The sequence below is a fragment of the Protopterus annectens genome, chromosome 13.part0 (genome assembly GCF_019279795.1).
Source record: "Protopterus annectens isolate FY-2018-M chromosome 13.part0, PAN1.0, whole genome shotgun sequence".
Taxonomy (NCBI): domain Eukaryota; kingdom Metazoa; phylum Chordata; order Ceratodontiformes; family Protopteridae; genus Protopterus; species Protopterus annectens.
Genome location: NC_056747.1, coordinates 347,324,281 through 347,339,494, shown reverse-complemented (window position 1 = coordinate 347,339,494; position 15,214 = coordinate 347,324,281). Strand labels below are relative to the sequence as shown.

At 45.6% G+C, this 15,214-nt stretch overlaps 1 protein-coding gene across 1 annotated transcript in view; it reads right to left on the bottom strand.

Moving 5' to 3' along the window:
• Positions 1 to 15,214, bottom strand: part of MED12 (mediator complex subunit 12) — a 4,088,267-nt gene that overhangs the window by 1,872,508 nt on the left and 2,200,545 nt on the right. Inside the window, exon 23 of the mRNA XM_044054827.1 lies at positions 8,919 to 9,039. Coding sequence (XP_043910762.1) covers positions 8,919 to 9,039 — 121 coding nt within the window. The remainder of the gene's footprint in view (positions 1 to 8,918; positions 9,040 to 15,214) is intronic.

The window sequence follows — 15,214 nt, the reverse complement described above, 5'->3', positions numbered from 1 at the left end:
GTTTTCTATATGGCTGTGATTTATCTTCTCCGCTTTTGGAGGTAGAAGTACCCCACTGTTTAGGCCTGTGTGAGCCTTGGGGCTGGGATCTGCCTCTAGTGCATCTGTATCGGCCTCTTTGTGGCCTGTCTGACACTGGAAAGGACCAAATCTTTGAAGGCCAGTTCCTGCTAAATCTGGGTGGTTGTACCTTTAAGAAATCCTTAACTGTCTGCACAGATTTCGCTTTATCCTCCATTTTCTTCAACACCTTTTCTGCCTCAACACCAAAGTATCATGCTGTAAAGGAGCATCCAATAATTTTGCTTTAACATGATCAGGCAGATTTTGTTCCTTTAACCAAGCATGCCTTCTAATGACAGTACCCGTAACAGTGGCCCTGCAAGAGGCCTCCAGTGAATCAAAACCACATTGCAAAGTATGCTTTCCCACTTGTTCAGCTGCATGCAATAAATCTTTTAGTTATGTACTTACCATAACTTCAGATGTATGGGATCCATCTCGCCTACATTCTGTACTGATGGGTTCGGAGCCGATCCTCGGCTCCGACTCGGCACGCTATACTATAGAACGAAGTCTCTTATTGGCTAAGCTATCCCACATCCCAGGATGCACCACCACTGCTTCCCCAGATCTTGTTTGTCCGCACACATACATAGACTGTTGATATAATATTGCCAGGTGTTTCAAGAGAGGAAACAATTGAACTCGGACAGTCCGGTCTCTTCTGATCTCCAAGGCAGGGGGAAGGAGGGTGGGTTATTAGGAATGTAGGCGAGATGGATCCCATACATCTGAAGTTATGGTAAGTACATAACTAAAAGATGTAATGTGATCCTATCTCGCCTACATTCTGTACTGATGGGACAGCGTCCCTAGCACCTGATTCCTAGGTGGCTCACTGGAAAACACTCCTGAGAACTGTGGAACCGAAGGAAGCTCGCCCCAGAGATGCCACGTCCAATTTGTAATGAGAAATAAAGGTGTGAGAAGACCATGTAGCCGCCGCACAAATGTCACTAATAGCAAGCTTGGAATGAAAGGCTGCCGAAGTAGCCATAGCCCTGGTAGAATGAGCTTTCACTGTAGCTATAAGCTCTTTGTTAGAAATTAAGTAAGTATGACTGATACAGTCTCTGATCCACTTGGAAATAGTGACTTTCGTGACGGCTTTGCCCAATTTATTATCCGAAAAGGACACAAACAATTGATCTGCTTTTCGTGTTTGTTGTGTCCTATCCAAATAGAAGCGTAATTGTCTGTGGACATCTAAGGTGTGAAAGATATACTCCGCTCTGTTTGAATACTTTGGGAAGAAAACTGGAAGTTCCAGTGATTGCTGCAGACAAAAAGTAGAACAAACCTTAGGAACAAAGGATGGGTTCGGTCTGAGGGATACTCTATCCTTGTGAAAAACCAGATATGGTGGTTTGATACATAGGGCTTGAAGTTCTGAAACTCGCCTGGCTGATGTAATTGCAACTAATAAAGCAGTCTTCCAAGAAAGAAATTTTAAGTCACAAGTTGCTGCCAGTTCAAAGGGGGAAGAGGTTAAAGCACCTAACACCACATTAAGGTCCCACGGTGGAGCGGGATGAGATATCGGGGGCCGTAGCAGCCCAGCACCTTTCATGAAGGCTTTACACAACTTGTTGCTCATCAAAGGTGGTTCTATGCTCTCATGAAAATTGGAAATAGCCGCCAATTGAACTTTGATGGTAGAGACCGAACAACCTTGGTTGAACAGAGAAGCTAAAAACTTTAGAACCTCTGACACCGGGGCTGTCATGGGGTCTAAGTCCCGGAGTTGGGCCCAAATAGCAAATCTCTTCCATTTGCTGTTATACATTTTCTTAGTAGAAGTCTTGTGGGCCGAGGATAAGATATGCATGACTTCCGGGTCCAAAGCATGGTTCCTGACTATGGTCGGAAGAGGAGGAGCCAAGCTGTTAACTTCAACGAGTGGAGGGACTGATGTAGCTGTCCCGACTGATGGGTCAAGAGATCCGGAACTTGGTCCAGGAACCATGGACCGTCCAGCGCATATTTGCGAAGAAAGGGAAACCAGACTTGACGAGGCCAGTATGGGGCAACTAGGATCATTTTGCTCTCCAAGTGAATTGCCTTCTGGATCACCTTGGGAAGAAGGGGAACCGGAGGAAAGGCGTATAGCAGACTGGTGGGCCAAGCTTGGACTAGGGCGTCCTTGGGAATCTCTCCCGGAACTGGGATGAGAGAGAAGAACTGTTAGCATTTCGTGTTGAGGGGGGTTGCGAAAAGGTCGCAGCAAGGAGTGCCCCATCTCCTGAAAATCTGAGTTGCTACTCTGTCGTTCAGAGACCACTCGTGAGGGGAGAGAATAGTTCTGCTCAGCTTTGTCAGCTATCACATTTGATTTCCCTGGAATGTGTGTTGCTACCAGAAAACGTTTGGTTGCAATCGCCCAATCCCATACCTTCATGGCCTCTCTGCAAAGAGGGTAGGATCTGGTCCCTCCTTGCTTGTTCAGGTACCAGACTACCGACATGTTGTCGGACTGGATGGCAATCGCGTCCTGGGGGAGGTAACTGTGTAGTGTTTGCAGCGATAGAAGCACCGCCCTCATTTCCAGTATGTTGATGTGGAGGAGACTCTCATCGGAGTGCCACTGGCCTTGGACTGACCTGCCCAGGTAATGCCCCCCCCACCCCGTCTGGGAGGCATCCGTAGTCAGTGTGGCCACTGGGGGTGGTGGAACGAAAGGTCGCACTTGATCCAGGTTGGAGGAAAGAAGCCACCAACGAAGGTCCTGTTTGCATGTCGCTCTGATCAGAATGTGGTGACTGAGTGGGAGATGCTGCTAAGACCACTGGACTGACAGGAGCCACTGGAGAATCCTCATATGTAACCTTGCTAAGGGGACTAGGAGAACTGTGGCCGACATGGACCCTAACAGTTGTAGGACCATCCTCGCTGGGGCTCGACGTCTTAGGAGCAAAGCTCGAACTTGAGACTGTAGTGTTTCTATCCTCTCTGCAGGAAGATAGACTCGCATTTGCTTTGAGTCTATCTCTGCTCCGATAAACCGAATGCGCTGAGATGGCAGCAACACGGACTTTGTCCAATTGAAGGTGATTCCTAGGGAGTTGCCTAGAGATATAGTGGCTGCTAGGTTCTGCAAGAGTAGACGCCTGGAGGTGGCAGTTAGGAGCCAGTCGTCTAGGTATGGAAACACCTGGAATCCTAGACTTCTCAGGTGAGCAGTCACCACAGCCAAACGTTTGGTGAACACCCTGGGAGCTGTGGTGAGACCAAAGGGCAGTGCACGGAACTGGAAATGACTGTGTCCCAGGCTGAAGCGCAAGTGTCTCCTGGACTCCTGATCTATCAGGATGTGATAATAGGCGTCCTTGAGATCTATGGAGCACATCCAAACACCTTTTCTCCAGCAGCGGGAGAATGGATTGTAAGGTGACCATCCGGAACTTGGACTTTTTCACTGAATGATTTAGTTTGCTGAGATCCAAAATGGGCCTCAAGTCCCCGGTCTTTTTTGGCACCAAAAAGAATCTTGAGTAAGTCCCTAATCCGGTCTGGCCTGCAGGGACAGGTTGGATGGCTCCTTTTTGAAGCAGCTTTGATATTTCGTTGGCTGCAAGATCCCGTTGACTGGGTGGCGGGTCCGGGATTTTTTGGGATGGAGGTGGGGGTTGAGAAAAGGGGATGGTGTAACCTCCGGCGATGATTCGGAGCACCCATCGTTCCTGAGTGATACTCTCCCAGGCCTTTAGGTGCTTCAAAAAACGACCCCCGACTGGCTCTGGAGCTGCACACTCGGGCACTCCTTCAGGGATGCTGGAAGGTTGAGGAGCCACGAAAGGACTCGCGGTCTCCAGTGTTACGGGGGCCTCCGTCGCCTCTGGGACGGCGTCTTTGTGAAAAATTTCCCCCTCCTCTGCCTCTAGAAGGGGGATCGCTCTGCTGCGAAGAGTAAGGCTTTTGAGATTTACGGAACCACATTTTCCCCCCTCTTCTAGCCTTGGGATAAGGCCTGAAGGGAGTAGAAAACCATGCCCCTACGGCAGTTAAAGTCTTACCCTCTTGTTCACAGCGAGTCCAGGTGTCCTTTACCTTGGGTCCAAACAGAGAGGACCCATCAAAGGGAGTGTCGGCAAAGGAAGACTTAAAGGCCTCCGCAAAATGACACAGGCGGAGCCAGGCTTGTCTCCGTAGAGCAACGCCTGTTCCCGACGCTCTGCTCGCCCCCTCGGCTGCATATGAAATGAGCCTCATGGACGAGTTCGATAACGATGAAAGGGTAGCCAGCTGAGAGTTAACCGTCTGGGCCAACTGCTCAGGTAAGTTACCAGAGAGGGTATCTGAAAGTTCCTTGACCAGATCCCTCTGAAGTCTGGTGAAGTGTGTCAAATAATTCAGAGACCTTAAAGTAAAGGCTGCTGAAGTAAGGGTGCGCTTCCCGTACCGATCCATGCTCCTAGACTCTTTATTAGGAGGATGAACGGACGTTGAAGCCTCTGCCACATCTTGTTGGGTAGCAGATGCCACCACCAGGGCATCTACAGCCACACCTTTGGAGAAAATCCTTTTCAGGGGTGCTGAGAGAAATTTATTGGGGCGAGCTGGCACGGTTCCACAGAACTGGTGTTCCCACGCCCTTCGAGAGATCAAATCCAGGAGCTCATCGAAGGGCGGAGACACCCAGGAGGCTGAGGGCTGAGCCCCGAAAGCCTTGAGGAATACCAACTCCTCAGCAGAAGGGGGTTTGGACTGCCAGTCGCCTCGTTGCTTCAGGATCTCCAAAATGTCCGCAAAGGAGACATCATCCGAGGACGACTTGGGGGACCCCTCCGCATCATCGAGGTCGGTGTCCGAGGTGAGAGACTCGTCAGGGGAGTCGACGTGCTTCCTCTTGCACTGTCTCTTCCTCGGAGGTTCCTCCGAAGACGCTTCGGAGGGACCTTCAGGAAGGAGGGAACCCCCGATGGGGGTGGCCTCAGGCCCCAGGGCTCCACTGTCTTGAGACAGGGGGACTACAAAGGAACCAGTCTCTGTGCCAAGGGAAGGTGACGGTGAGATGGTGGAGGTGGCCAAAGAAGATTTTGCCAAAGCACTCCTCATGGCCCTGAAGGCGGGACCCCCAGAGTCCTGGGAAGGTCCAACCCCCAAGGCTACAACAGTAGACGGCACTCCCGCAGCAGACGCACTGAGAAGGCTCAGAACCGAAAACATTGGTCCCGAAGCGTCACCCCTGGGGCCGACAGAGGAGGTCCGTGTACCGAACTCCAACCCGAAGGGCGGGGTTGGAGTAAGGGTCGGAACCGACCCGTAAACCTCCACCAGCACAGACTCCAACGGCGCCGAGGCTGTTGGAGGAGGAACCAAGACAATAGGGTGGGCAACCGGCTCCGGAGCCAACTGGGCTGGAGCCGAAACCAACTGTTGAAAGACCGGAGACTGAAACAGCCTTTGAAGTACCCTATGTCCGAATCCGACATTCTCGAAGACCGAGAAGAGATCGAACGAGCTCGAGTCGACTTCTCCGCCGGTTCCAAAGGACTGGGGGACCGGCTTCGAATAGTCTCGATAAATATCGGTGCCGAGGGAGACTCCACAACCATTGCAATTTCCTCGAGCCGGCGGGACTTCGCGCCGAAGGGAAGAGTCTGAGCGGCAACTCTCATCAGCTCCAAGACAGTGGAGCCGATGAAGGTGACCCGCCTCAAGCTCTAGCCGACTTGGCCAGAGGAGTCGAGGCTGGAGGCATCGAGGTAGACCGTTCCGCCCTCGGCTCCAAAGTCCGTGGAGCCGACGGAGAAGCCTGCCGAGATTTCTTTGTAGCCGGTTCCGACGGGCTGGTCGGAGCCGACGATTTCTTTTTCTTTGAAGGTGAAGAGGAAGAAGATAAAGCCTCCTCAAAGGAAGGGGTGATAAGCCCTTTTAAAATCAATTTATTTTTCCTCTCTTGGAGGACACGGGAGGAAAAAGCGTGACAAACGCTGCATGACTCTTGAAGATGCTTAGGGCCTAAACAATAAACGCACAAAGAGTGATCGTCCGTGATGGACATTTTGTAACTGCATTTAGAGCATTTTTTGAACCCTGATGGTCTGTGCTCTTTTGACATGTTGATACAGAAATCACTACCACAGATATAAACTTTAAATACACCAAAAGTTAAAGGAAATACATAAATTGAGTACAAGGCCCCTCCAATTGAAACGGGAACACTTGACCCAACTCTAGACTAACACAGAAAGACTCACACTAAAACTTTCAACAACGCGCGAGGGCAAGGCCCCTCTAACTTAAACGGGATCCTTTCCCTCAAACTAGACAATTTTTACCACAAAAAAACTCAAATATCAGTCACACAACAACGAATAGCTGTTAAAACAGCTTTTGGGTAGATTAGAAAACATTTCTGACAGAAATATTTGAAGTAACAAACACTTAGCTCAGCCAAGTCCGAGACCACGTCTTTGCTGTAGAAGCGGCAAACGAGATCTGGGGAAGCAGTGGTGGTGCATCCTGGGATGTGGGATAGCTCAGCCAATAAGAGACTTTGTTCTATAGTATAGCGTGCCGAGTCGGAGCCGAGGATCGGCTCCGAACCCATCAGTACAGAATGTAGGCGAGATAGGATCACATTACATCCTGCATTTCCTTGTTATCTAGACATTCAGAATTTGTCAACATTTTCTGTTTTAACAGTGACATTAAATATTGCTGATATTTAAGCATATGAAACTGACAATTTAAAGCCCTTACAGCCAAGGTAGCAGAAGTGTAAACTTTTTTCCCCCATCTGTCCAGTGCCCTAGAATTCCTATCAGAGGGGACAGGGTTTTTCGCAGTGGAAGCCTTGACCCCTTTGGGACCCTGAGATATAGCTTCAGGGTCAGCAGCAGGGTTTTTATATACAAATTTGTGGGAATCTTGAACCCTGTAGGATCTGTCTGGCTTAACCGGTGCAGGGGGTAAAGAGTCAGGAGACAGGTTGGACTCTGAAAATACTCTAGAACAGGTGGAATAGCAAGAGGTCTGTGCTGAGGTAGTAAACGAAAGTCTATGAGCCTTTTCTTAGATTCTGAGTAATCTTGGCTCTCCCAGTGAAAGTGCTCCCTCATGGTGTGAAGGGTTTCCCCAAAAGAATAATCCTCAGGAGGAGAGGCTAACTGAATAGACTCTTCAGCATCAGAATCCTCATAGGGAGGAAGGGAACATCCCTGCTCAGAAGAGGAGTCAGAGGAAATGGAAACTTGATCTAAAGAGTCATATTCTGTCTCTTGCCTAGGCCTTTTATCAGGAGGGGGATGGGAAGCCCTGATCAAAGTAATTAGGTCTTCGGCCATTTTAAGCATCTGATTTTTAGGCATGGAAGTCTGTGCAGGAGAATGCTGTACTTGTTTCTTTGTCTTTAGAGCTGCTTTAGTCTTTGCCTTTGAAGCTGAGGATGGCTTAAAATGTAACTGTAGGTCTGAAAATACCCTCAGAAGCAGATGCCTGCTCAGCGGCTCCGGACCCATCTGAGGGAATAGTTTCCGAGTGTCCAATACCTTGAGTATCCAGAGGCCTAGTCGGCTCCATGTGGGAGTCGGAAGCAGCCTGTGGCTCTGAGGTAGCGGGCATCAGGGGCTGTGAAAGCTCCTCACTGAGAACCGGCGACTGGCCTAGTGGAGGCCTCGTCTGTTTTGGACCTCTGATGCCTGCCTTTTACTTGTGCTTTTTATAAACTCCGGTCGTCGGCTGTTCCGACGGCATTATATAATTAAATCTTCGGCCAAAGTAATGAAAGGCAAAATCGTACCGACGCTTAATAGCGTGTTGGTTAAATCTAGCACAAAACCGACACCTAGCAACATCGTGGTCAGGGTCTAGGCAAGGAATACAGTAAGAATGAAAATCCTTAGGAGGTATTTGCTTCCCACAAGAAATACAATTGTTAACTTTTTCTGACCGGTCTGGAGCAAGAAAACAGTTTTCCCAATGGGGTACTTGGCTTTAATGAAGACTTTGGATCTGAAATTCGGTTTTGAAAATCTCACGAGTCGGCCGACCGGCACTTGCGAACTGCTTTTGCTTCAGGCACCGCGCGGCAAGAAAGACTGAAGAAAATGGCATCGGCTGCATCTTTTATACCCCTGATGTACTGATGTCAGTGAAGAGGAGACAGCAACCAACACCGGACCAGGACTTTTGAATTCAGGCTGACTGCGGGTAGCCTGCCAGCAGATAACCCAAGTGTAATGACTGCAACAGTGAAACACGATGAACATTTTAGAACAAAACAGAAACACTATAAAAAAAAAATCTTCCACAATGTAACAGACATATTTGAGAGTCTCAACAGGAGCTAAGAAGCATTAGACTGTGAAAAAGCAACCAAGGACTTACCTGACAAGAAATGCAAAGACCTGAAAGAAGAAAAACACTGCATATGGTGCAGGCTGCACCCCCCTTTAATCTGGGATGCAGGCATGTGTCCCCATGTGGAGGGAGATTCAAGCCTGAACTGCTGTGTAAGCAGAGCTCTGGATACTGAGCAGTCAGGTAGATCTTATCTTGTGTCTGTTTCCTGCATGAAATGAGTAGTACTTTAACAGCAGCCACTACAAAACATCTACAGAAAGCACTACAGAAAAGCTCTGCTGAGAAGCATCACCAAATGTAATATCAGTAAAAGAGAAAGACACTGGTAGTCACCCAAGTGCTGCAAGTGCTATTCGCAGCAATTAGTGATGATACAGCCCTTGACAAACCAACATAGCCAAGGTTCACCAACGACCACCACATGGCAGATTTATGCTGAAGGTTTAGAACTTGGTGTCTCCAATTGCTTCAACAATAACAGTTCTACAATGCAATAAATCAAAACATACCATAAAAAACTTGAGGTAAACACACTACCTGTAACTTACCTACATTCAATAAGGATGGAATAGCAACACAGCGAATTAGGTCTTCTAACATCAGACACTGGCGAGCAATCAAAATGGCAACAAAGGTGGCCAGGGAATCATGGAATGAAAGGTCACTGACCTGAAAAAAAAAATACAGCTTTTAAAATTTTAAAAGCTCAAAGAAACTAATCCTTTGCACTCCAGTTACCTAATCTATTTACTACAACAACTTCTGATAAAAAGGACAACAATCATGCATTTCTTACACTCAACCAACAAAAACACCTGCAGCATTCATCACAAAAACCTCAACTCTGTTTAACAGTTAAAAAAAAAAAAAAAAAAAAAAAAAAAATTCTACCAACGGTTACACCTTAAACTACCAGAGGAAGCACCTATCATAGGGAAATTGGCTTCAAACTAATTTTAGTGAAAAGGGAGGTACTAAAGCATTACGCACAATAATCTCAGACTTCTAGAATAACGGAAAAATGCATTTGTTTAAAAAACGCTTGTACACCAACCATAACAAAACCTTATGAAGCACACAAACCATCATTTCAAAACAGCATGCTCTCTTTTAAGCTTTAGATGTAAAGTTGTACAACAAATTCAAAAGGAGCACCCCAAGTGTACACATTTTGAACCTGCCTTGAAAAAAAAAAAAAAGTGATTTAATTTGAAGAGAGAAATCTATTTATACTGAATCACAAAATCTTGAATCTAGCTCACCAAAAGCTTGAAAATATGACTTCTCGAAGCATACTGAGAACTCAGCACACTAGCTATAGTGCATTAAGAAAAATACAGTGAAAGTAGTGCTGTAGAATTGCAACAGTACACTATAAACAACGTGACTCTCAAACCCTCTCTTTGCAGGGGGAGGTCTGTGCCCCCAAACCCCATTTTATAGTTCTAAAGATTGAAGAACACTTACATTGGCAGTGCAACCAAGTATAACTTTTCTCTGAAACTATGCAACCTTGGAGTTAAAACAGTATAGACAGAGTATAAGGGTGCTTGAAGCATCTCTGTTTATGCTAAAGGCCTCAAAGTATATGCATGGAAATTAAGGTCAAATTACACAGACAGAGACAGACAGAGAGAGAGAGAGACAGAGAGAGAGAGAGAGAGAGAGAGAGACAGAGAGAGAGAGAGAGAGAGAGACACGTGTGCAAGCACAGAAAGTCCTCTGCTTCAGCACTATTTGAATCATAGATGTGAAAAGATAGTATTAGCTCTCACTTGGAAAATGAATCCAAGACCTCCAGCCAAAGATTCATAGATATACAGTAGGCTAACTGCAACCAGGGCCACTATAAGCCTAGCTGTGCAATCCAACCCAATTGTGCACCTATGTATTATAGGTGTTTATTAGGAGACAATATGTGAGTTAGGAAGTTTCTAGAGGTTATATGGGGAGGTATGTTAGTTTGGGAATTACTGTCTGCCTTTACCAGAGACGTGGGGGTCAGACCCAGGGTGAATTTCTGACTTCCCATCCATTGATCAAGGTTGTGCTTAAATAGGGTTAGGTATGAACTCTACTTTACATGGATGAGAAGCCTGTTCCAGAGAATGAGGATCCTCAGATACATGTTTTTCACCAAGATGTCTTTACTTATGTCACAAGCAAAATTTAAATCATTGTTATCTAGTGGTTCTGATGCTGTTTGTTTTGTTAATGTGCAAAAGGTCCAACAGAGCAAGATAAAAGAATGCCTTGTATGTCAGGCACAGATCACCAATCAGTAACCTGTAGGAGACAAGAGTATAAAGATAGGGTTTCAAGATAAGTACAAGACAATACCTTTTTATACCATGAATTCGCCTGGTAAGGAACCCTTGTGGGCATTCTAACTGTTGCACATGTTTGGTCAGGTACATACCGAAGGGGGCATTACACTCAGTGATGAGTCTGATGAGGGATGGACAAAGGGGCAATATGATTTCCTTGGACCTGGATGCCATGTCTTTACTTATAAGTTGGGAGACACAGAAAGGTTTTCTTACCACCTTGGTTACATGTTGGTCAAAAAACCAGGTTACTGTCTACATATGTTCCCAAACACCAGACTACAAGGTCAACTCTTAGGGGTGCTTTATCAATGGAGTAATTAGCCTGGGTAGCAGTTTTCCCAAAAGGCACTATGATGCATTTCTTGGCATCGCGTTTTAATTCATAACTTTGGCACCAATCATTTGTCTGTGTTAGTCCCTCTTCTAAAATGTTTGTATCATGTGGGGTGGGTGAAATATATGGTGCCTCCCAATTTGCATTTATCTGCAAACTCTCGTCGGCCAAATGCCCTTGACATTAGCCTTTCCCTGCAAAAAAATCGATGCCAAATATAAACAATTACAGCACAGAGCCCTGAGGTACCACACTGGTGACCAGTCTCTAAGTGGAGTTGGCATCACCAATTCTGACTGAGTCCTGCCTGTGAGCTAGTGCTCAATTCAGAGAGTTATGCAGGGATTTATGCCCAGTATGGTGAATTTGTCAACTATACTTGGGTGGGATACTGTATTGAATGCCTTAGCCAGGTTGGTGATATGCACGGTTTACCCTCATCTTCTGTCTTGATGACCTTCTCATAGAAATCCACCAGGTTTAGTAGGCATGCCCTTCCCTTTAAAAAAGCCAAACTGGGTTGGTTCCAGTGTCTAAAGGCTGCCTCTTTGCTGATCATTTCCATGATCACTCGTTCCATGGCTTTGCATATTATATTAGTCAGGCTAAAAGGTCTATGGCTTCCATGGTCGGTTAACTGCCCACACTTGTGAAGACAACCAGGGATAACTGATGGAGTCCTCTATTCTAGTGATACATAGTCTGTTCTGAGGCTATAGTTGAAAAGTGATTCAATTGATCCTGATAGGTCATATTTCAAGCTGGCCCAATATGTCTGCATTTTTGGTCTGAGCGAGCACAGTTAGGACCTGCCCCTTTTAATAGCTTGGGGGGGCTATGCTAGTAGGTATTTCATGGGGGAGGTAAGGGAAGAGTGTGGGGGTGAAGTGTGAGCTGAATGTGTCAGTCAGCAAATTTAGTACATCACTCTGCTCAGTGAAGGTGACAAGATTAATCATCAGTTCAGCACACTGGTGTGTGTGTAGCGTCTGAAGTTTTGGACATAGCTGCAGAAGGCCTTGTGGTTGTCTTTAGCCTGTGAGGCTACCTTAACCTTGTAATTGGCCCTGTTGGACTTAATTAGTCCTATTAGTTTCCTGTTTAGTTTAGAGAGCTACTACCACTATGGAAGTTGCTTTTCCTGATTTTAGCTGTGACTTTTACCCTTTTGTGATGCATCTTATTAAGGTTAGATTTGTTCTGGGCTTACGTCTAGTGGTTACAATTTCTATACAGCCATTTAAATGGTTGTACCCGGGCTATGTGAACAATTCCACATAGGTTGCTCCCATACCTCTCAACTGTACAGATTTTCATAGAATGTCCAGATTTTTGCTTCATATTTTTGGTCCATTTCTCATAAAACTGTGGTTTTCTGGAAAATCATAAGCAAATCTTCATGGGAGGGGGATTCAGTCTGGTCTGATCTGGCTAGAGATGTGTATTTTACTTGTTGCTGTACTTTAAAAACACTAGCATACAGCAGAATATCTATTATTGTTTGTGACCCTTGGAGCTTGAAGTACAATCTTTTGTCTAGAGGCGCCCAAATGTTTCTTCGTGGGAGGGGGATTCAGTCTGGTCTGATCTTGCTAGAGTTATTACACAAGGCTCTGTTTTTTTTTTTGATTGGATAATTTGGATGGTTCCTATTTCTCTGCATTAAATAGCCAGTGTTTAAACCAATTTGTACACGTTTGCTCAAAACTGCAGCGAGTTAGGCCTTCTCCCCTTCCTCTGCTGTTTTAGAAAAACTACAAAAGATAAGTGATTTATTTTTAACTGTTTTCTGCACTTCTGATCAACTAAAACAATATTTGCTACAGATTTGTTTAAACTGTGCAATCTTTTTTTTTAGCCCTAGTGAATTCAATCCTTGCCTCTGTTCTGATCTTGTATCCTACCCACCCACCCACTGGCTGTTGTAGTACTAAAGCCTGGTGGCTTTTGAGTTGCCTACTTATACTATACATTTGATATTGGACACCCCCACCCCCCCACCCGAGTCCCATTACATCAGCTCATTCTACTGAGCAACAGTGAGATCAGTTGTGAAGGCCCACCCCCTTCAGCTTCTTAACCTTGAATTACCTTCTGTCTCCTCACCTTCTAGCTAAAATGTGCCTCTTCCTACTTCATTTTGCTTAGGAGTTCAGCTGCATTTAGTTTGCCGCATTGTAGGCTGCCTTATACTTATTTGAGCTGTCTTTTACTGCTGCGATTGTGAGCTAATTTATCACATTTGCACCGTTTTAAAGCAATTTACTGATTAAATGCATTTCATTACTGTTTAGCTGTACTTCATTGCTATTTACTGCAATTCATTGATGTTTAATTGCATTTTACTGGATTTCATTACTGTTTAACTGTATTTTTTCATACTGAGGTTTTTTTTGTCTGTAAGTGGTTAATATGTGCTCTTTTGTGAGCTTTACTTTGTTCTTAACCCTTAAAGCTGAGTGACAGTCTGATCCAGGTTTGCTGCATTCAGAGCTGCACTGCTTTTAACCTCTTGTGAGATACTCCAGCTACAAATTTTCCCTTAGTAGCACTTGTGTGATCACCTAGTAGTACTACTTTTAGACCATCCACCCTTTACCCTCTAAGCTCTCAATGGCCTCTCTCCCTCAGTTTCTGACAAATATGGATGGACAATTTCCTACACTTTCTCCTGCCAGTCTGGTTGATATGGGCATCCTAAGACAGTATCACAACTGCCTCATGTACATGGACAACCCTCTACCACCACCACCTAGGAACACAATTTGCGAGAGATGCAATTACATTAAGAACCTAGATTCAATGCGGTCTCCCTTGCAAGCCAGTATATCTGGTACTGAGAAGGCTGTCAACACAAACACCACACCTCAAGCACCACTCACACCTATGCAACACACCCACATATGCAGAGGTCCTCAACAAAAACATACCCAAACAAGAGAGTCCTCAGAGGCAAAAACACACGCGAACTCCACTGCCCACCACACCACACACAGTCCACACAACTTTGTCTCAAAGTCACTAAGGCCTAAACATAAACCCAACATATTAGTCATAGGATTACATTGAGAGACACAAAGATATGCTCCTCATTAGGCTGGATAAGGAGAAAGTCACTGTTAGTTGTTTGTCAGGTGCCAGAATTTGCCATGCACTGAAGTCTCTCAACAACAGATTCTGTTATAACTATGTCATAGTCCATGTTGGCGTGAATGACTCAATATATACCTCCCTGGACTATACGGAGAGAGAGAGAGTAAGGATTGAGCTTACTGAATGCGAGTCCGAGGCAGGTATGTTCCTAGCCTTAAGCAGCATTCTACCGTTACCCAGAATGATGCCTCAATACAAAAAGAAAATGACTGACTTTAATTGGCTTAGTTTCTGGTGTCACTCCAAGGGGATCCGGTACCTGACAGCCTGGGAAGATGATTGACAAAACATAATCCTTTGCCAGAGACAGCCTGCATCTGTCACCCTTGGGCTTCAGGATCCTGACAAAGGCTCTTGCCTTCCCCATAGTGCCCTTTTTTTTTAGGCAATGACATGAGGTCAAAACTACTAACCTGAACATTTCATCAAAACACAAATTAAAGGTCATGCTGCTAAACGTTAGAAGTCTAAACATGAAAATGCACTCACTGCAAGCATTCTTAACCCTTGAAGATGTTGACATTTGTGCAGTCACAGAAACCTTGTTCAAAGCTGCAGAGTGCACCCTAGCCATACCAAGTTACTCATCCTATCACACATTCAGACCCCAAACCGTGGGCAGCAAAGCAAAAGGAGGTGGAGTTGCAATATATATATAAAAGACATACACACCTCCAGTCAGTTCAAACACTAACGCATAGGAGGTACTCCAGGTGCAGTTAACCATTGACAGGACCCTATTCAAATCATAGCTAGCTTCAGGCCCCCAAATTTGACTCAAGATGCCCACTCCACCTATCAAGAACTCTTCAAACCTATCACGATTCAACCCTTTGCCCTGGCAGACTAACTATCCAACCATAGACAAAGAAAAACTCGTACAAAAACAAACACACCCACAGATCACTTGATTTCGTCAATGCAAATGCCTTGGACCAGCTGGTCAACACCCCCACAAGAGCTGAAAATATCTTGGACTTGGTATTAACCAACATGAGTAACCAGTGCGGCATCCCCAGTGTCATCC